At 42.2% G+C, this 22,031-nt stretch overlaps 1 protein-coding gene across 3 annotated transcripts in view; it reads left to right on the top strand.

Annotated features, from left to right (window-relative positions):
* Positions 1-9,774: 9,774 nt before the first annotated feature.
* Rps6ka5 (ribosomal protein S6 kinase A5) overlaps positions 9,775-22,031 on the top strand; it is a 185,651-nt gene continuing 173,394 nt past the window's right edge. For 2 of the 3 annotated variants that reach the window (XM_060388048.1, XM_060388047.1), the window contains exon 1: positions 9,775-10,108. In XM_060388048.1, the coding sequence (XP_060244031.1) occupies positions 10,009-10,108 (100 nt within the window). In that variant the 5' untranslated portion in view covers positions 9,775-10,008. Of the gene's footprint in view, positions 10,109-10,273; positions 10,416-22,031 lie in introns of those variants that run through there. The other variant, XM_060388049.1, reaches the window with a different exon arrangement.

Genomic DNA, 22,031 nt, shown 5'->3' with positions numbered 1-22,031 from the left:
GTTCATTTCTTGGTTGACTGAATTTCTTCATAGAGAACAGTTGTTCTGAAAACCTTGAGTTTATTCATTCTCATGAATGACGGTCGGTCGGTGGCCTTTATAACAAGTTGGCAGAATATGAGTAACTAATCATATCTTTATCTTATTAAATTTTGTAGAGCTTGCATCACTGTCATTTAACATTAAGTGTTAACTGGTCATTATTATTATTATTGTTGTTGTTGTTGTTGTTGCTGTTGTTATTACCAGCTGTGCTCCAAGGCCAGCCCTCACTCTTGACTACTTTTATCTTGTATATTTTATTACTGATTAATCTGCAAACATTTTACCTTGACATACAGTGTATGCTAGTGGCCTGCTGACCTGCGTCTTTACTTCAAGTCAGGTTTCTTCTCTTGTTCTACTGTCCACTTACTGTTAGTGCTTCGGGAATGACAATTGTGCACACGTTAGAACCCTATTGCCTGTTTTCCTTAACTATCATTTTTTATTTCTTTGCATTTTCCCACAGTGTTCCATTGTGTTTTCATTGTGTTTATTCTGGTTTTCATTTAGTTGGAATGGCTCCCTCCCTCTCTCTCTCCCTCACCCTCTCTCTCTCTCTCTCTCTCTCTCTGGGTTTTGTAGCTCAATTTTCCCCCTTCTTTTGTTTTTCTAGAATTCCTTATTTGTAGCCCCCAAACTGCTGTTTAAGTTGTTTTCCTAATTTCAGAGAGAGGAAGCTTTGTAACTTTCTCCAGTGCAATGGAAAGTTATTTGTTGAATAGCATGACTGAAAGAGGGAGAAGGATTTTGATCCAGTTGACAACTTCTCTTTGGTGTGATTCCGGAAAGCTCCTCTCCACGAGACATATCTCTGAGAGTCTCAGATACTGCTATGTGGGAGGCTCCTGAAGTCCCTAACAAAACCCTGGGCTTTTGGTTATGGCTTGCTCATTGCCTTCCCCCTCTTCGTTGGTTTGACTGTGACATGTAAGCCCTGGGTGGCCTGACATTCTCTGTGTAGATCAGGGCACTGCCAAACTCACAGAGCTCTGTCTGTCTCTGCCTCCCAAGATCCCTGAGACGAAAGGCATGTGCCACCATGAAGAACTTTCTGGTAGCTCCATTTCAACAAGCAGCCAAGACTCCATTCTGCATCCAAGCACCGAAGCAGAATGACTCGGCATCTTGTTTGTACACGTAGACGCCACCACCTGTCCAGCATGAGTCACAAGGAACAGAATGGTAATTATTCATCCGAGCAAAAAATAAAAGTCCATCTATTTTTTAAGTAGGTTGGGAATATATCAGAAAAAAGCCAAAACACCCAAACCCCAAGCCTGTGAACTTACAGGATATACCAGATCACTGAGGGATGCACCCAAATCACCTGGACTCCATAAACTAAGAAACACCTAACACTGGAATTGTAGGTGGCCCCAGTGCTGTCACCTGACCCCCTGGTGGATGCCTCAAGGGACCAATAGGTAGAAAACTGTCTCCAGGGCTTCAGCTAGGCACCATCTCACTGCCTGAGGTGAGTCACACAAATTGCTATCTGTCCATCTGTCTGTGTTAATTCGGTCCTGTGCCTCCCCGCCACATTTCCTACGCTTCTGGAGACTGGGCTCTAGATGCTCTCAGCAGCAACTCAACTGCTAATTAGGTCTAATCAGGTCATCTAACCATGTGCAATGATCCTTTTGGTGCCTGAATCAGTTCACCGACTCTGAATCCAGAAAAGCCACTCTAATGTTGTTCTGTAGACACTCCTCTATGTTTGTGTGCGCACGTGTGTCTTGGTCTGTGAAATATAATGTGTGATCTGAGAGTTAATATTAATAACTGAGATTGTGATTGGGCTGGGGAGATGGCTCAGCAGTTCACGGCATACTGCTTTCGTGGAGGACTTGAGTTCAGTTCCCAACACTGTGTTTGGAGGCTTACAACTGCCTGTAACCCCAGCTCCAGGGCATCCAGCATCTCTGTCCTCCTTGGGTATTTTTATGCTTGTGTGTGTGCGCATTCTTATATGCAATTAAGCAATAAAAAGCTAAATCTGAGAAATGAAAAGAGCCTGTGATTGTCAAAGGGCATGCTGTCAAGGGAAGTCAAGATTACGTGATAAATTGCATACGACGAAACTGACACAGTCTGTACATTTGTTGCTAATCAATAAAGTCTGACATGTGGAAAGACATCACCACGTCTGCTTGTGTTGTTGACAGTGTGCTCAAGCAGACTTTCCTCATCACGTTGGCGCTTCACGGAAATACCACTATTTTCCTGTGGAGTCGTGGAGGCTGTCAAATCTCAATTTCAGCCCCACATCTACTGTCACATTTATTAAAGACAATATTCTTTTCTAGCTTGATTTCTGCTAGAGTCATACCACTATTGTAAATGAAGAACCTGTATCACATTCCCTAAATAGGAAGTAACTTACATTCGTTCGTTTGTTCATTTGTTCCTTCCTTCCTCTCTCTCTCTTTCCTTCTTTCCTTCCTTCCTTCTGTTCTTTCTTTTTTTTGTTTTTTTTGAGACAGGGTCTTATTATGTAGCACTGGCTCTCCTGGAGTTTACTGTGTAGACCAGGCTGGCCTTGGACTCAGAGATACACCTGCCTTTTAAAACAAATGCAAGGAAGACAAAAATAAAATAAAATAAAATTCTGGTTAGACCTATTTCCTGCTGGAAGCTAAGTCTTTTCTTTATTAGAAAGAAATATTAGCATGAGTTACAGAAATACTAATGGGTTCCGGCATCACAGTAAGATGTTGTACTTGATGTAATCAAACTGAAAGACTACAAAACTAAACCACTTTCAAAAACCATGTTACTTAACACAGCTAGATGACTATCCCAAATACCATTGAATCTTATTGCATCTTTTCTCAGCAAGTCCCTTCTCTCTTTTGAGACACACCGATGATTTTTGTCCCTTAGGCCTGTGGTGCTAACACCCTAGGAGACATTTTCTATTGTATGTCAGTGCTCAGCATTTTATTAACTCTGCAGTATCTGGCAGACAGACTTTATGGTTTGTGGTTTGAGGTTCTCAGAAGTTCCTTGTTTCATAAAAAAAAAAAAAAAAAAAAAAAAAAAAAAAGGTGGCTTCCCCCTCTCCTCTTACAGTTTTGCTTTGTTTTGTTCTTCTATTGTTTTTGGAACAGGGTGAGGAAAAGAAAAGGTATGTAGAGGTGGCTGGACTCTAGATCATAAGAGATACACCTGCTTCTGTCTCTTGATTGTTGAGATTAAAGGTGTGAAACAACACACATGCCTGGCTTTATTTATTTATTTATTGTTTTTTGTTTATTTGTATGTTTGTTTGAATTTTTTGAGACAGGGTTTCTCTGTGTGGCCTTGGCTGTCGTGGACTCGCTTTGTAGACCAGGCTGGCTTCAAATGCACAGTGATCAGTTTGCCTCTGCCTCCCCGAGTGTTGGAATTACAGGCATGTTCCACCATGCCTGGCACAGTCCTGCTTTTGATTTTTGGAAGACGTCTGTTTCCATCTGAGCACATATTGGGCTGTTTTGCTTAAGGGGCAATGTGTTATCTTCTACTTGGCATTATTGTGAACCAGATGCCTGAGGGTCTTTATAGGAGTAAAGATTGATTTTGGTTCACACGTTCAGTCCTTCGTGGTAGAGAAAGCATGGTGGAACACCTTGGTGCTTGGCAGTGGGAGTGTGTGTTGGAGACTGTTCACATTATAGCAGACCAGGAAGCAGAGAGTTAGGGCAGGGGTCCAGGTGCAGTGCTACATCCATCATCCGGGTACCATCTCCCAGAGCAGGGGTTCTCAGCCTTCCTAACGCTGAAGCCCTTTAATACAGCTCCTCATGTTGTGCTCACCCCAACTATAAAATCACTTTTTGTTGCTACTTCATAACTGTAATTTTGCTACTGTTATGAATTGTAATGTAAAGATCTGTTTTCTGATGGTCACAGGATGCTCTGTAGAAGATTCATTCATTCATCAACCCCTCCAAAGGGGTCAAGAAGTACAGGTTGAGAACCATTGTCTTACGTGTTTCCCTGCTTCCCCTTAAAAGAGCGCTGCCCACAGGGAAACACGCATTTAAAAACTTGAGTCTGTGGGGGACATTTCACAGTAAAACTACCTCATCTAATTCGATGAGTCTGGGCATTTTTGGGAGGGGCTTCTCGCTTTCACTGCCTGAGAAATGAGGTCCATCAAGTTGTGTGGCTCACAGTAGGTCAGGCCTCTCCTAGGCTATGTCTTCCATACCAACGAAAGGGATGTAGCTGCAGTCCATGAGGCTACATGGAATAGTACCCCAGACGCCTGCTCACAGCTCAGGCATTGAGTAGAGATTTCCATTCCTGCACAGCAGAAAAAAAAAAAAAAAAAAAAAAAAGTCAGTGTTAAGAGAAAATAACCATTTTCAAGCTTTCTTCTCAGTTATTTTTTTTAGCCTTAGCAGAGGCCTGCCTTCCCCTGAACAAGTTTGACATCCAACCTTGTTACGGACAGATCCTGCTCTCTGCACGTGCCCATCTTTTAGGGCGGTGATGGCTTCCTCAATTCCAGTTGCTACATTCAGACCATATACACTTATTATCTCCAACTTTTCAATAATTTTCTCACTGACTTCCAGACAGTTAAACTTCCTCCCATTTTGTTTGAGGTTTTCTGCCTGGGCTTATGGTGTCTTTTCTTATACTATTTAATAGTAATGTCACCTTCAGAAAGCTGCTACTTTTTCAAAATTCCACCGGTTCTTTTTTATCATCCTCTAGTGGGAGGGCTGTTCAACAGAACTGTGCCTTACAACCCGGATGTACACTGTATTTACTGGAGGGAACTGTAGGACAATCCAAAGTTCAGGCCTCACCCAAGGCTAATTGTTCAATTATTTATATTCTCCCTTCTTAAAAGTGTTTCAAGTGGGGATCCCATGATGCAATTGGAGCGGGAGGCTCACCTGTCCTGAACTCCATCTGTCCTGTCCTCCCAGCTGACTGGTTCACTCCACCTTCTGTTGCCTTCGTTTCTTACTTAGGCCCCAGGGCCATTCATTTGAGCCAAGTTGTCGCTGCATCGCTGATCTCTAACCCCGAGAGAAATGTAAACTGCTAGAGAAAGACACTTAGTGATCTGGATTCAGGGTGCCTAACTCCATTTGAGACCCTGGTGCTAGTCAACAGCTAATCGAAGCTGCCTCACCGTATTTATTTCTCTCATTGGCTGTTCCAAATTCCCCCAAGTCCCCAACGCACCCCTTTTCTCCTCTCCTATCACCAAGCACAGGTGATACTTCTAAGCTTGGTATATTTTGCAACTGTTGGGGGTTGGTCTGATGCCTGTTTGTTAACGCTGGTTACTGCCTGGGCACACCCATCCTTGTTGTTTAAACCTACCTGATGGGCTAATTAAATGGCCTATATCTTGGCAGGGCAGAATGGGGTAGGTTTGTCGAAGGTTCCCGTCCTTTTGGGGACAGGAGAATCAAGGGAAAGAGATAGACGGGAAGAGAGGAGGAAGGAGGACCCACGGTTAGCATGGAGAAGAAACCATGTGGACTGGGAGGAAGGACTCCAATAATGGTGTGAAAAGGCCCAGATGAAGAATACAAGCAAATATCTTGGGATTATGGATGGAAGGTAGCCAAGATGGGGATGATTCAGGAGGATGGCATTGGATGGGGCTGGGAGATGGATGGTGAGGTTATTGACATAGTGTAGGTAGAAATATCAGCCAAGTAATAAGGCAATGATAAAATCTAACAGGTGTCTATGTCTTGTTATTTATGATAGCGGGTTAAATAATACTGCCACAATAGTTATAGGGCTAATAATAAACAGCAACTCTTCTGCAATTTTAAAATTATCTAGGAATACGTAAAATATACAGATCTGGAATATGCGGGCAAAGCTCAGTGGTAAAACACTTGTTGCAGAAGCAGAAGAGGGCACGAGCTCACATTCCAAGAGCCTACACAGAGCCAGGCACACCTTCGTATTCCCAGTGTTCCTACGGCAAGATGGGGGGTAGACAAGAAAATCCCGGGGCATTCATGGGCCAGCTGGGCTGGCTATCCATCGCAGCAGCAAAGACACACACACACACACACACAAGCACACACACCCATGGATGCACACATGCTCATACACATACTACACACACTATCCCAATTATATCATTCTTCAGTTTAAATTCCTTCCATTGATAATATTAAATAATAATAAATATTAATAATAATATAATAAATATTAATAAGATCAGCCATACACTGCATGGTTAGGCCTTTGCCCATACATCTCACAGCATGCTCTTGCTTACGGTAACAAAGGCTCCACTGGCTTTCTCTCAGTCTCTCAAGTGCAACAGGTTCTTTATCTGTCCCATGACATTGCCTTAAAACTGTCTTCTTCTGAATAATGCCCCTGTGAATAGAATATGTTCTGTCATGCTTCCGTAATGAACCATCCCACCATCTTGGTAGCTTATACTTAAAAAAACTTATTGCCAGGCCATTGTTTTTCTACTGAGAACTCAGCTCAGGAGTCTTCTAAAATGTGGCACGCTAGTATTCAAAACATGGCTTGTTTGGCAGGCAGAGACAGGCAGATCTCTGTGAGTTTGAGACCAGTCTGATCTACAGAGTGAGTTCCAGGTCAGCCAAGGATACTTAGTGAGACCCTGTATCATCAACAACAACAAACCCCAAACAAACAAACAAACAAACAAACAAAAGACAAATATGGCTTGTGTGGTTGTTGTAGAAAGCAAAGCTGGCGCGAGAGATTGTAATTGTGCACGAGGCTATGTATGTGGCTGGTTTTGAAAATGTCTGGCCATGTCTGCCCAATGGCTAGATAACTGTCTTAAGAACCTAGCTGCCAACGGACCGAAAAAAGGAAAAAGTTCTTCCTGTTTGCTCAAGAAGAGGAAATGAGATTGGTGATCTTCAGGACACTTTCTCCAAAGCAGTGCTTAATCTTACTCATCTTTAAAGAGTCAGAATAAAAAAAAAATATTCCATACACAAGCCTTCCGGCAACTCTGACTTAAACTAGGTACTCCTGATGGATCCCGTTATAGCGCTTTGCTGTTTGCTTATGGTGTGATCCTCACGAAAACTTGCAGTTTCTCTATGTGGTTACCTAGAATTTGTTTCCTTTCTTAACCTGTAATCTGCACCAGGAGCGAGGATGGCACTTCTTTTGCGGACACTGTGTCCTTGACACCTACCACAGTAACCGGTACATAATGGGTGAGAAAGTTGTTGGATGAACACATGAACAATCGCACACAGCCATCGCTTGGCTCCAAATGGCACAGCTAAGTACGCAGTCACAGTGTAGCGGAACAGGCACGCCAGGCAGGTTAGCCCACGGGGCTGAGGCAGCAATCTCATGGCGGCTTTGAGATGTCTCTGCTTTCTCTCTTTCATGGTAACTCGATGCAAGGGTCTGTCAACTATGAAGACCGTATATAGACAGACCACTGTCTATTTTTTAAGGTCCCAAGAGCTAAGAATTGGGTTTTGCATTTTTAAGTGATTGAAGAGATATTAAAATAATAATGCACTATGACATGTGAAATTCAAACTCCAATATCCATCGAAACATCTTATGGCAACACAGCCATTCGTTACTGTCCTTGACTGCTTTCCAGCAGAGCCACGTGTTTACAAATCAGAGCTTATTCCTCACAAAGCCTTGAATTTGCTGTCTGGCCTCTGACAGGGAAACAGTTTGCCGCTCCCTCATCTAATCCGTGCTCAGTTTAGAAGCTCATTTTTTTTACATTATTTATGTTCAAGTCTTTTTCCTCATTATCATCTCTTTCTGCTACCCGAGATTAGGCTGTCAGTGCTCTGCTTGCAGGAGATTCTTTCCATCCGAGTTCTCCCTCCCCTTCATCTCACGTGATATGGCAAGTTATAAGAGCATGGCTTGGTTGTTCTAACTGGTATACGGGACTCCTCGTGTACTAAATAATATCTGCAGCTCAATAGAGCGTTTAAGAGTCTCCATTGTCTTACCGACGTGATTGATCTTCTTTCTCAGTTTGACTGGATTTAGAACCACCTAAGAGACACCCCTGTCTCTTTAATGGCATCTCCAGGGAGGCTTAACAGGGAAGATCCACCCTAGCTGTGCTGGACATCCCATCCATGTGCTGGGGTCCTGGATTCAGTAAGAGGGAGAATGCCAGGGACCACGGTTCCTTTCGGTCTGCTTTTGATCGCAGACACATGTGACCAGTGGTCTCCTGTTCCAGCCACTCTGCCTCCCCACTCCATGACACCCTCTATGTGTAAGATGTGAGCCAAAAAGCCCTTTTCTTCCTTTAAGTTGAAAAGGTGTTTTTTACAAGAAGAAGAAAAATAAAGATATAATCACCTTGCCTATCCAGCTGTTTCCCTTAAACGTCTGTCTAGCCTGCCGATCACATCACTTGCCACGTGATCTTCTCTAGACGTAGGCTCAGTTACCTCTGTATGAAATGTCTGCAGTCGCTTTTTTTTTTTTTTTTTTTTTTTTTTGTCTTACTTGTCCCTTAAGTTGGCTATCCAGATTTCCTCCTTGCCCTACAAGCCTTGAGAACAATTGTTGCCACCTGAACGGTTTTCTAACGTTTTACACTGCTCCACGGTTTTGGTTAAATTCTTTATATTTTCCTGTTCATGTATACAAATTGTTTATTTCTCAAGTTCCACTAAAAGCTGTTCAGGAGCAGAAATTGTATCTTATTTTATGATTCTCCACACCTTTTGAGTCTGGTAAACACGAAAAAAACAAAATTGGGATGAGGTTGTGGCTGAGTTGGAGAACGCTTGCCTAGCATTCCTAACACCCAGGGTTCAATCCCCAGCACTACATCAACAGGGCATGGCGGCACGTGCCACTAGTTCCAGCGCTGGGAGGTGGTGGCAGAAGGACCAGGAAGGAGGTCAAGGCTGTACCGAGCTACAAAAAAGAAAAACAAAATTTCCCCCACAATTCCTCTTCGCGAGCCAGAACCTTGACTTTCTGTGGGTAGGAACTACCCGTATTTGCTTTATTTTTTTTCAAACTTAATTTTGTTTTTAAAAACTTAATTTTGTGCGTGGGTGATGCGTGCCATGAAGCTTGTGCGGAGGGCAACTTGTTGGTTCTCTCCTCTCTCTAGACCGGAATTGCACGGTGGCTGTCTTCGTTTGGTGGCAAGCACTTTTACCCACAGGCCATCTCGCCAGCCCCTGCCCGTATTTAATCACAAAATCCAAGGAATTTGTTCAGCGCGGAAGACACAGCATCTCCCAGGCGGCCCACATTCGTGGACCGTTGCCTAGGACCCTCAGACGCGTACACGCAAACACGTGGGTGACAAGTGCTTCCCTCCAGGACCCTCCTTTGTCCACGGTGATTGGCGGATCAAGCGGTCCAATCGTCTTTCTCCGCCTCTTTCCGCAGTAGCCAATCAGATGTCCGGAGCGCCTCCTGACTACTAGACACTGTTTACTAACAGATCGAAGCTGGGGAATAAGGGGTGTAACCATTCTGGGGAGGTCAGGAGAGGGAAGGCCTGGCCTGCGCGTGCGCACCCACGCCGGTGGGCGGGGCCGAAGCTTGGGTCTTGCCAATCGGAGCGTCCGCGCTCCTCCCTCTCCTGCCTCCCCGCCAAGCAACAACAATTCGAGCGGTGGGGCGGGGCGCCTCGTGAAACGTCAGAGCCGGCCGCCCAATGGGGACGGGCGCTGGCGGACGCGCGCGCACGGCGCCCAATAGCGCCGGCGGCTCGGGGCTGTCTCCCGGGCGGGCTGTGGGCGGAGCGGCCTGGCGGAGGAGGTGGAGGCGCAGGGCGCGGGGTTGCGCCGTACTAGCGGTGCCCGCCGAGGGGAGGAGGCGGAGGAGCTGCGCGGCCAGAGCGGGAAAGCCACTCGCCTCGGCGGCGGAGTTGTGGCGCGGCCGCAGCCCGGCTCCTGGGGCCGTGAGGCGAAGGGGCGTCTGCTGTCCCGTCAGGTTCCCATCGGAGCGACCCGCGCGATCGGGGAGAGGGTGAAGATGGAGGGGGAGGGCGGCGGCGGCGGCGGCGCGGGCACCAGCGGGGACGGCGGCGAAGGCGGCGAGCGGCTCCTCACCGTCAAGCACGAGCTGCGGACCGGTGAGCGACCCCGCCCTCTGCCGGCCGGGCCGGCCGCGGGAGCGCGCCCGACGGCCCGGCTGGGCGCGCGCAGGCCGAGGGGGGCGCGGACTGGGGGGACGGGCCCGGGGCGGGGCTGTGCGGGCAGGGGCGAGTCAGGGGGTCCCCGGAGGCTCAGGGCAGGGGGTCTTGGCAGTTTGCTCCCGCTGGGCCCCCCGATATGGGGCCCCAGCCTGGGAGGATGCCTTCTTGCTCCCCTTCTTGCATAGGTGACAGCTGTCACTACAGCCTGTCTCGAGCGAAACGTGCCTTTTGGCGTCAGCGTGAGGTGAGTTGTGTGCGTTATTGTAGCGCTTGAAACTCACTTTACACTGCGCCTCTGCCTGGGGTGGTCCAGGTGTGAGGGGATGCGAGGGAGTGTGTGTGTGTGCGTGTGCGTGTGCGTGTGTGTGTGCACCATCCCTAAGGGACAGAGGTCCTGCAACTCCTACCTGAGGGGTGGTTGGTCCTGGGTTAGGCTCTGGTGAGGTAAAAAGGCTTCGTGCTCTTCTGGGATGGAGTCCTTTCTTTTAGAGTTATCGTGAAGTGCCGTGCTCGCCTTGGCTTTTCTTTTCTTTTTTTTTTTTTTTCTGCCAGCGTCTTTTGGAAAGCAGCCTTGTAAATGGTAAATGTAAAGTTCGAGGTGAAAGGGTCACTAGGCGACTCCTGCGCTTACCTCCCTGGTGCTGGTGATCAGTAAAGCTCTGTGTGCTAAGCTTTTTACTTCTTGGATTGCTTTTCCATTGTGGAAATCTGGGGTTTATTTTGGAAATTTCTTATCTGGATCAATTGGTTCAGTTTGGGTCTTCCCCACGACCATGGATGGAGTCAGGTCTCCCCTTACACTTTATCATTTCTGAACGTACAGTGCATTTTAACGACTCGCTTGTTATTAGTGACAGTGGTTTGAGATTTTGATACTTAAGTCTTTGGCATATTGTGAAGGACTCTTGTGTTAAGTAGGTACCAAGGGTAAGTGGTAGGTTTCAGGTATGAGCCATGTTCACTTTGCTTTTGTTTGGGACAGACTGAAACCGATTGTAAAGCGAGCTGTGGTCCACAGTTGTTAGTTTTCGTTCCTTCTAATGAGATTGCTCATTAGCATTCCTTTGGGTGCCAGTCTTAGGACTTAGCATAAGCTGTCAAATTCATGCTTTCTCAGTGCGTCAGTTTTAAGCACTGCAGTTTTGATTGTTCTGGCTCTTTAAAGTATCTTGAACCAGTTATTCCATAGTATTTTTGAGTTCCTAGCATAGCCAGTGTCGATTCCCTTGGTGGAGCTTTTCCCTCCAAATTTAATCAACTGATGTTTTCAAGTCTTTTTCTCAGTATACGTTTATCCAGTTTGCAGCAGGTGCTTGTCACGTGCTTTCTAGAGTGAGGAGTTTGGTTTTCCCCCAATCTTACATAATGATTCCTTGCTGCACGTGTGGAATCATCCAGTCTAGCAAATGCTCCTCGAAGTCTTACACTCTTAGCCATTGATTGTGTTGCAACAAGCAGTCTTTTGCTCAAGGACTAAGGGGCAGCCTACTTGTTAGTACTCAGCCAATTGCTCAGTTTCTGGGTTTTGCAAACAGTGCTATTTCTGCAGAAAACAGTGAGCATTTCTCTATTTCCCCTTCTCTACTGACTGCGGGAATCATCAAGTTTGCATTTAGAATTTTTTCTGATGAACGATGAGCCTGTACTGAATTCACTAGTAATGTCAAAGAAAAGGTACAGTCATTTCAACCTACTGCTAAACATTTGAACAACTGCTCAGATGTAATGGTCAAAATCGCTGTTAAAATATAGCTTGAAAGAGTCACTTATCCATCATCAGCCAACTTGCTCCTCTTAGCACATGGTGCTGTAACAGGTGCTAGAGCAGTGAGATCTGATGTCGTCATTTCTCAGCTTGGTAGTTGGCGATTATATTGTATGGTATAGGATGAGTGAACATGCAGTTGGAAACTCAGTATAAGGACATGGAAATGGCTCATGTGACTGGAACTGACTAGTGTGGCACGCCTGGACATGGAGTCGGAAGACGTAGTGATGAGTACTATCTCTGTCACTTAGCTGGCTGTCTAAGCTTGGAAAATCACTACACCTTTGCAGGCTTACTTCTTTCATCTATAAAATGAGAAATGAATGGAAAACTGTTGGGGAAATGTTAATCAAGTTACATGACACACAGTAGGCAGTAGGAAAATGTTGGTTGAATGAAAATTCAAAAAGTTACTCCATAATAAGATCCTACCATAAGATGTATGGATTAATCTAGTATACCTGGAAAATACATGACCTGGCTATTACCTTTCCGTATGTGTCTTTGCTTTCTCAAGCAGAGTATAAACTCTTGTAGCCCTTGCTGCTGTTGAGCAGCTTGTATATATCTTGCAAGTACTCTGCCCCACAGAGCCATCTCTTTAACCCCAGGTAGAGCACTTAGCATACACATGTGAAGACCTGAGATTGAATCCTTAGGACCCACAAAAAAGCTGGGTATAGTAGTGTGTATCTGTAATCCTCGTGCTTGTATGGCACCATGAGAGCTGGAGACAGAAGAGTCTCGTGGAAGCTTGTAGGCCAGCTAACCTGGTATATACAGTAGCGAAGAAAAAAAGCCCTGTCTTAAACAGAAGGTGATGGTGGATACAGTGGCATTTGTGTGTCCTCAATTTTGGATGAAAATAAGGGCAAGGTTTGCAGATGTTAGGTCTTGATAAATTGATGACAGTAATTATAAAAGCTGAAAAATACAGAATTCAAGATCAAACAAAGCAAACTAAATTCTTGAGCATTTTCTGTTTTCTGGTATTGAAGGTAGCAAAGAAAATGTTCTGAATCTAGCTGCAGAGGAAGAGTCCATATAAGCCAACAACCAGGATATATTATTTCTTAAGTACAATAATGGAGAGATTCAAAATGTATAAAGGCAACAAAAGAAAGATTAAAGCCATTAGCCTTTAAATAGTCAAATGTAACTTTGGTGAACATGACTGGAAAATGGAGATGATTTTACCCACTCATTTATTCAACAAATACATGTTGTGGTTAATAACGTGGCTTCGCCTCTGGAAAGACAGGTCTGAGGAATCAGCACCAGAGACTTAAATTGCCTCTACTGTGCCTTAAATCTCTTCTAGTCCATGTGCCAAGTTTCTTCACTGCTGTCCAGTCTCGCCCAACCCTGGGACAGAAAATGGACAGCATGGAAGTTCTACATTTTATGGCTTCAGCTGTTGAAAGACACCATCCTTTTGACAGTTTCACTTAAATTCTGAGAGGAGGACTTTTTTGGCTTTTGGTCAGGTGTCTGCTTTTGATTCATTCAATTAAGACTTGGTGATAGGATTGAGTTCTACTAACATGCCAGCAATTACAGTAAACCCATGGATGAGGATAAACTCTTAGAGGAGGCAGAGTGTTGGGAGGATAATTCGAGAGACTGCTAACTTTTAGGAGGAGGCTGCAGAAGGTTATCTGTTGTGTAGTAACAATGGAAACTCTAATGGCTTATAAACGACATGATTTTTGTTTGTTAGGGATATGTAAGTTGCTTAGTTGATGTTCTGACCCAGACTCTTATCAATGGGAGTTCTTACTAGGCCCCACCCCTAGATGAAGAGCTAGGAAATTAATGATCGTTCAGAAAGGGAGAATCGGTCTTCCCCAGGGATGAACTCCCAATCCAGTAACCAGTGTTCAGTTCTAAAATCATATACATATGAGCAACACTAAATGGACTCATCAAGTTGCATTTATCAATTTATTCATATTTGTAACAACAGTAATTAAAGAAAAAGGGTCCTCAGATTTGAGAGAGAGCAAGGGAGGAGGTACAGGAAAGGTTGGGGGGAGAAAAAGGGATAGGAAAAAGGATGTAATACAGAATACATATATGAAATTGAAAGAATAAATTTAAAGCCCCTGGAATAATGAAGATGTTAGCCAGAACTACAGTCCCCTGAGCTTCCCTGAGGCTGGTGGTTCTCTTTCAAAGACTGCTCACTCATATGGATTTGACAGGTTGTAGCAGTTCCTTTCTGTGTGGACATTTCCACACAGATGCTTGAGTGTGGAAGGACACATAAGCTGGCTTCTCCCCAAACAAGTGATCCAAGAGAGCAAGGTGGAAGCTACATGTTGCTTTTTGTTACATAGCTTTGTCTAAGGTATACAGTTTAGGTACCATACAGTCCTTTTTAAAGTATATAACAAATTGTAGCATAGTTACAGAGCTAAAACCATAACAGTAATTTAATTTTAAAACACTTTTCTCCACCTATAAAGAAACTTTATACCCATTTACATTAGTCATCCTACATTCCTACTATCCAGGGTTAAGCCAACCACTAATTTATTTTCTGTTTATATATTTGCCCATTCTTTTGTTATAATACAGTTGTGTCTGCTTTTCAGCAAACATGTTATCAAGATCCATCAACATTATAGCATGTATCAACACTTAATTTTTTGTTGACAAATTGTATTTCCTTGTATTAGATAGACCATATTTTGTTTAGCTATTCAGTTGATTGACATTTGTGCAATGTCTACCTTTTGTGTCATGCACATTTCTAGACAGAATTTTGAACAGATCTATTTTCATTTCTTTTGGGTAGTTATCAACAGTAAAATTGTTGGATTTTATGGGAAAATTTTTTTCAAACTTTTTCAAGCTTTTTCTAACAGCAGTATATGAAGGATTTTCACTAGAGCCTCACCATTGTTTGTTATTATCTGTCTTTCATGCTTTTAGCCATCCTAGAATGGGTGAAGCGGTGTCTTCATTGTGGCCTTGACTATTTCTCTAATGGTGTTGTATATGCTCTTAAGAACCTACTCTACCTGTATATCTTTGGAGAAATGTTTACTTCTATTTTTGGCCTGTTTTGCACTTGGTTACTTTCTTTCCTTTCTCCCCCCACCCCCCACCCCATCTTCTCTCTCTCTCTCTGATTTGAGACAGAGTCTTACTAGCCTGGCTAGTAAATCTGGCTAGCCTGGAGCTCCTGTATAGACCAGGCTGGCCCTGAACTCACAGAGATCTTCATTTCTTTTTTACTATTGAAAATTCTTTAGTTTAGATGCATCTCTCTTATCAGATACAAAATTGCAAATATTTCATTCATAAATTGATTCAACTTTTCATTTTGGGGGGGTGGTATGAAAGGCTTTAATTTTGATAAAAATTAGTTTCTTCCTCTCATTGTTTCTTGTTCTGACTTAGACACGCCTTCGTTTTTTCCTAAGAGTTTTATGATTTTTAGCTGTTACAACTAGACTTTTGATGAACTTGAATCATATGAAGTAGTGATGCAAATTCACATTTTGTATGTAGATCTTCAGTTGTCCTTGTGCCGTTTTTGAAAAGACTGCCCTTTCCCTATCTATGCCTTGGAACCTGCTTTGAAAAAAATTAACCCATAGATATATAGATTATTTTAGATTCTAAGTTCTAGTTCACTGATCTAGTTGTCTCTCTTCAGCTAGTACCATAAAACTGCAAGTTACAAACTTAGTTTTGAAGTTGGAAACTATAATCTTGTAATTCTTTTTTTCTTTTCCTCCCTTCCTTCCTTCCTTTCTTTCTTTCTTTTTCTCGAAAAAGGGTTTCTCTGTGTAGCCTGGATGTCCTGAAACTCACTCTGTAAACTATCGAACTCCCAGAGATCGCCTGCCCTCTGCCTTCAAAGTACTTGGATTAAAGGAGTACACCAGCAGCGCCTGGCCCAACTTTTTTATTTCCAAGATTGTCTTGATTATTTTGGGTCTCTTGATATTTTCATATGAATTTGGCATGTCCATTTCTTCAAAGAAGCTATTTGGGTGATGTTCTGGTATGGACTGCATTGAATTCATAGATTAGTTTTAAGATTGTTATCTTCGGAGCAGTATTAAATATGATCCATGAAGATGGGATATCTTTCTACTTGTGTAGCTCTTCTTTCATTTATTGGACAGTATTTTGTTGTTTCCAAAGTATAAATATGTCCGTTTTGTTCAATTTATTTTTAAATATTTCATTTTTTTATGTATAATAATTCTAATGAAGTTATTTTTTTATTTAATTGTGTATAGAGATTGTGTCTTAAAACCTTGCTGAATTAGTTTATTAGTTCTAATAGTACTTTAGTGTATGTCTTAGTATTTTGTTCACTAGTTATATTGTGATTATCTTTTATACAGATACATATATACATTGTGTGTGTGTGTGTGTGTGTGAGAGAGAGAGAGAGAGAGAGAGAGAGAGAGTTTTTTCTTCTTCCTAATATGCATGTTTTTGTGTCATTTTCTTGTTTACTTGTCCTGGCTAGAGATGTTAACTACACTCCTCAGACACCCTTGTCTAGTGCCTTATGTAGCAAGAAAGCTTTAATCACCCATTACTAATTATAGGGTTGACTGTGGGTTTTCCATGATGCCTTGTACAAATTGAGTAAGTTTCCTTCTGTTTCCTAGTTTGGGCATTTTTTTAATTGCAAAAAGGTTCTGGACTCTGTCAGATGATTTTTCTTCATTGTTAGGTGATAATATAATTTTGTTTTATTGATGAGGTTTATTGATGATTGGTTGTTAGGATGGCCTCACATTCTGGGATAAACCCGATGTGATCATGATTGCTTTTCTCTGCTGCTGGAGTCAATTTTCTACTATTTTGTTGAGGACTATTGTGTTTATTGTTCTTTAGAGGTATCTGCTTTCCTATTTTGTGATGCTTCTCAAAGAATCTTTTTTTCTTTTTTGCCACCAACTATGGAGATTCCCTATAGTGTTTAATTACTCATACTGTTATTTGGAGTCTTTTAAGTAAAGATTAAACAAAGGCCAGAGGATAGGCTGTAGTTTTGAGTCTGCTCCTGGTTAACTTGCTGTATGACCTGGAGTAAATTATTTGCCTTTCTGAGCCTAAATTTTCTTATTCCCAAAGCAAAAGTGTTGTGCTAGAAGACAGCAGACTACTCACCAGCATTAAGCTAGTGTCTTGTGATATTTCTGTGCAATAGACAAAGGTCAGGAATCATTATTTGCTTTTAAAAGTTACTATTTTACCAGATGAATCATGTAGAATCCCACTGAAAATGAACAGTCTCCTGTTGTGTGTGGAGTTGGTTCTCTCCTTCCACCCTTACATAGGTTCCAGGGATTGAATCCAGTTTACCTGCCAAGCCATCTTGTTGCCACCTCCCACTCCCCACCTGTCCCACAACTAAATGCTCGACAGTCTAAAAGAAAATCCCTTTAAAAATTATTGTGAATGTCAGAGATTGAGAAAATAATCTAAGCAAATAGAGTGCCATCTCTACATCATGTCAAAGGGGGATTCAAGTGTATTTTGTGTTTTCAGACTGGGGAAAAGCCTCATGTGATCTGATGTATCAACACTAACATTAACCTCTGCTGAAAAGTGAAAAGCACCTTGGAACTGAAGACAGAAGTGTTTTGATGGGCAGGGGTTGAAATCTTTCATGTGAACAAGACCTCCTCTAGGGAAAAGCTGACACCTTTTTTGTGTTGGTTGAATTTCACAGTAGTAAACTTTGGTTTGAGAGATGTCAGTCCTCAAAAGCAGAGGAAGGGAAAAGGAAGAAGCTGCCACAGGCATCACCTTTGAATTCTCTGAATGATTTACAGATCTTTGTATTCACCGAATAGGTGTAATAACTCCCGAATTTATCTTGTTTGTCAGGGGACATGAATAGGTTCTGAAACAGAATTTTAACCTCGCTGTGTTTGTTTCTAGCAGTGTCCCTCCTGCTCAAATATACCTATTTCTCCCCAAATCAATGAGTTCTCTGGACTTAAAACTGTAATTGAACTCTCACTTTTCCCTCTTTTTTTCAACCATCTGTTAGACATTGTCCCACAAGACTGAAGGGAGAATAGGGAGATAAAGTTTTGTGTGTATGTCTGGAGCTCACCGTTTTTTAGGCTAGTTGGCCAGAAAGCCCAGGGGATTTGCTTTTGCCTCCCAGGAGTGGTTACATTCAAATGCCACTGTGCCCCCCCTTTTTTTCTTTCCTTTTTCTTTTTTAATTCTCTCTCTTTTTGAGACAGGGCTTTGGCTGTCCTGGAACTTGCTGTGTAGACCAAGTTGGCCTTGAATTCCTAGAGATCCACTTGTCTCTGCCTCTGAAGTGCTGAGATTAAAGCAATCACCATGCCCAGCTTGTCTATGGGTGCTAAGAAATGGAACATTGCAGGCATTTTACCCACAAAACCATCTCTCCAACCCTCAAGTTCCCATTTTCTTGGTATTATAGTTACTTTATTATATTAAAATTTTGTCTAAGTGGCCTTCAAAATGGTATTTTAAATAGCAAAGTATTTGGAATAGTGAAAGTAAACTTGATACTTAAACAAATTCTATCATAAGCTCTTTTATTGAAAAATCTTTTTCTGATTGGGTTTCCATTGTGACTCATACTCTAATTGGCCAACTACATATAAAACTCAAAACTTTCTAACATGCAGTCTTTGTAATTTAGGTAATATTAATGAGGTTTTTAAAAGGTCATATTCAAATGTGCATGTTTGCAAGTGTGCAGGTTTATATATATAGACGTGTGTGCATGCCTGTGAAGGCTAGTGAACATAATACTCAGGCACCGTCTACTTTTTTCTTTTTCTTTTTTTTTTTTTTTTGAGACTTGCCAAGTAGGCTTTATGCTAGTGGGCTAGTGAGCCCCAGGATCTTCCTGTTTCCGTCTTACAAGTATGGACCACTTGTAATCTATATATTCCTGTCCTGAAAATAATGTAAATAATGTAAAAAAAACAAAAACAAAAACAATTATTTAGAATATAGAGGAATGTGCATTTCAGTTTTGTGGCCCAGATTTTTTTTTTCTTGCATGGGTTCTAGGGATCAAACAGAGGTCACAAGTATGTTACTAATCGAACCATCTTCTGAGCCCATGATCAAGTCTTGTGTGGTAGGCTGAATAATGACCTCTCTTCCTAAAGATACTCACATTCTAATCCCAGGGGTCCTGGGAGTATGTTACATATTACATGGTTAAAAAACCAAAACTTTGCATGTGTGATTAAGCATCCTGGGTTGGAAGATTGTGCTGGTTTATCTAATCACACTGGTAGGAATATTGAAGAACCAAAGTCGGTGACTTGTGGGTAGACGCAGATCAGTGTGATGCCGTTGCTGGAAAGGATCAAGACCTATGGCTTCCAGATGTTGGGTAACTGGTTTTTCTCTAGATGTCTCAAAGGAACACAGCTCTGTGGTCCCTTTGATTTTTTTTTTAGCTCAATTTCAGACTTCTGATTTCTAGAACTGTAAGAAAAGAGATTCATGCCGGGCAGTGCTGGTGCACACCTTTAATCCTGCATCACTCAGGGAGGCAGATGCAGGCTGATCTCTGTGAGCTCGAGGCCAGCCTGGACTACAGAGTGAGTTCCAGAACAGCCAAGGCTACACAGAGAAACTCTGTCTGGAAAAAGCAAAAAGAGAGAGAGAAAAAAAATTCATGTTAATAAATCATCAAGTTTATGTTCATCTTTATTCTTCCCAGTAGCAATAGAAAGCCAGAACATTTTCCTGAAGATGGGTTGAAACAGCAGCTCAGTTTCCTCCAAGAGACAATTTTGCACAAGTGTGATAACAGAACATGGAGCAGTAAATTAAACCCTTTATATCGGATATAGTAGCAGTGCCATTCTTTGTAGAGGTAGCTTTGTCCTTTCTGAGGCCTCCAGACATGACATTTCTTTCTGATCTTACCCTAAAGCTAGTGTGTTGCTTTAAACCAGCTGTTCTGTTTTTCATAGGAATGCTCTGGGTAGGTGCCTGAGTAGATTTTTTTGACTTTTCTGTGTAGGTTCCTGCTGTAACCCAGGCTAGCAGCAACTTGTGATGAGCCTCCCTGCTTTAGTTTCCTGAAGTTGGTATTCCAGGCTTGTTGTGCCAGTATTCCTGACCTAGAAGACTAATATTATGTGGGTGGCACACAGCATCTGACAGTGTGATTGTAGCCTTAGTTTTCTTCTGTCAGTTGCACTTTTCTTCTTTCTCTTCTTTATAATCCTAATAATATTCCTTTCATATTTCCATACCAAAGTGTATATTAAAAGATATAAGTACCCTTATACTTAAATACAAGTATACATAACACAAATAATATGGAAAATGTGGGAAGACAGTTGACTTTCTAGTGTTTTTCTTAAGTAAAATCTTTGTCATTCTGTTTTTATTTTTTACTTTATCCTAAAAAAAGAAAGTGAATTTTGTTCTTTGAACAGATATAAAATGATTAATCCGTAAAAAAAAAAGGCATATTTAAAGGAATTCTGTATTCAGAAAAAAATATGAGACTGTACACAAGGCTTTCCTTATATCAGGCACTCTTCTTTATCAGTGGAAAATCCCATCATTAACTGAAATACTTAGTCAATTGAAGCACTCTGTTCTCTAACCACATATGTTAGCTGATCTGATATTATGTTTCTTAAAGGAAGAAATATTTAAAATACATTGTAAAGTGTCACTGCTGTCCAGATCCACTGAGTTGTAGCAGTACTTGTGCTAACCAACTCTCATAATCTTTGCTTGTTTTCCCTTTATACTCACACCATTTATTTGTAGGCAGTTATCACAGTTAAGATTAGGCTGGAACAAATCTAATTGGCCAACTACATATGAAACTCAAAATTCTGACCTAAGTTTTTCATTACAAATTGGGCAAAGCCGTGGCAGTTTTTATTCATCCATTTGAGGATTATTGAATTTTTAGTAGAAAACAATTAGCAATAGCTTCCACCATCACTGTCTAATGATGAGGGACCCTGTATATCTGATCATACAGCTAGCTTTAGGGTTGCAGTTGTCATAAGTAGGTTCAGAGTTTTGTCTAATGCTAACAGCATTGTGCGGTGAGTGAGGAAAGGCTGTGCATGCATAAGCTGAGACCCTAGCTTTCGTGGATGGGGTGAAGTATAGTGAGAGTTTTACTTTCTCTAAAAACCCCGTTATGTGAATATGTTTTTGTTTTAATCCCAGGTGCGGGATATGGGGCTGCTTCAGTTTGTCTGCAGCTGTTAGCTATGATTGTCTCGTGCTTTAGAAGATATGTGATTTGTGCCTGTTGCAGATAGTTTAATTCGGAGAACTTGTGAGGGTATAAATGCCAGAACTCCAGAGGGCCTGTGGCGGCTATTGCTCTTTCTGGTGCTGCCCACTGCTGCTGCTGGTTTGTCCTGCTGCTTCATTTGCTGCTGCTGTTGTGTTTGCTGTGTTGCTGGACTGCTAGATATCCAGACTACAAAGATTGGACTAGTCCCACAGAGCTACATCCATAAACAGCAGGAAGTAGTCTAAAGAGACATACGCTGCGTCTTTCTCTCTTACCTAATATTTGGGGGCTAGAAGGGATTAGGATTGATAGGGGTTGGAGGGGAGGTAGAGGTACAAGAACCCCAGGAAAGTAGATACAAAGGATGCCTACAGTGAAGGATGGCAGAACAAAGTTATTTCTGTCAGAGGAGCAACAGATGGTTCAAAAGTCAGAAATGGCTCTATACAGTGAGGTTTCAGTAGGAAAGGCTTCTGGTTAGGCTATCGTATCCAAGAAAGCTACAGGAAATGTGATTAGAATGGTAGCAAGGGCCATTTAATACAAGATTTAGTAAGTTATGATAAACTATTTAGACATGTGCAAAAGCATGAAGCCCGTTGGGAACTGATCACATTAATTTGTTACAAGATATGATTCCCACTGCTGGGAGGGGGATGTGTGAAGAGGGCCAGCTAAGACTCTATTGCAGAAATTCAGACAGAACATAAAGGTTAAGATTGGATGGTAATTGATATTGAGAATTGTCAGTATAATTAAGAAGTATTTTGGAAGTAGAATAAATTGAACATGGCATTGTATTGATACGAGCTTTTTGGTAAGAACAA

Source organism: Meriones unguiculatus, chromosome 7 (assembly GCF_030254825.1).
Source record: "Meriones unguiculatus strain TT.TT164.6M chromosome 7, Bangor_MerUng_6.1, whole genome shotgun sequence".
NCBI lineage: Eukaryota > Metazoa > Chordata > Mammalia > Rodentia > Muridae > Meriones > Meriones unguiculatus.
The sequence above is the reverse complement of the archived record's forward strand: the minus strand, read 5'-3'. Positions and strand labels throughout refer to the sequence as shown.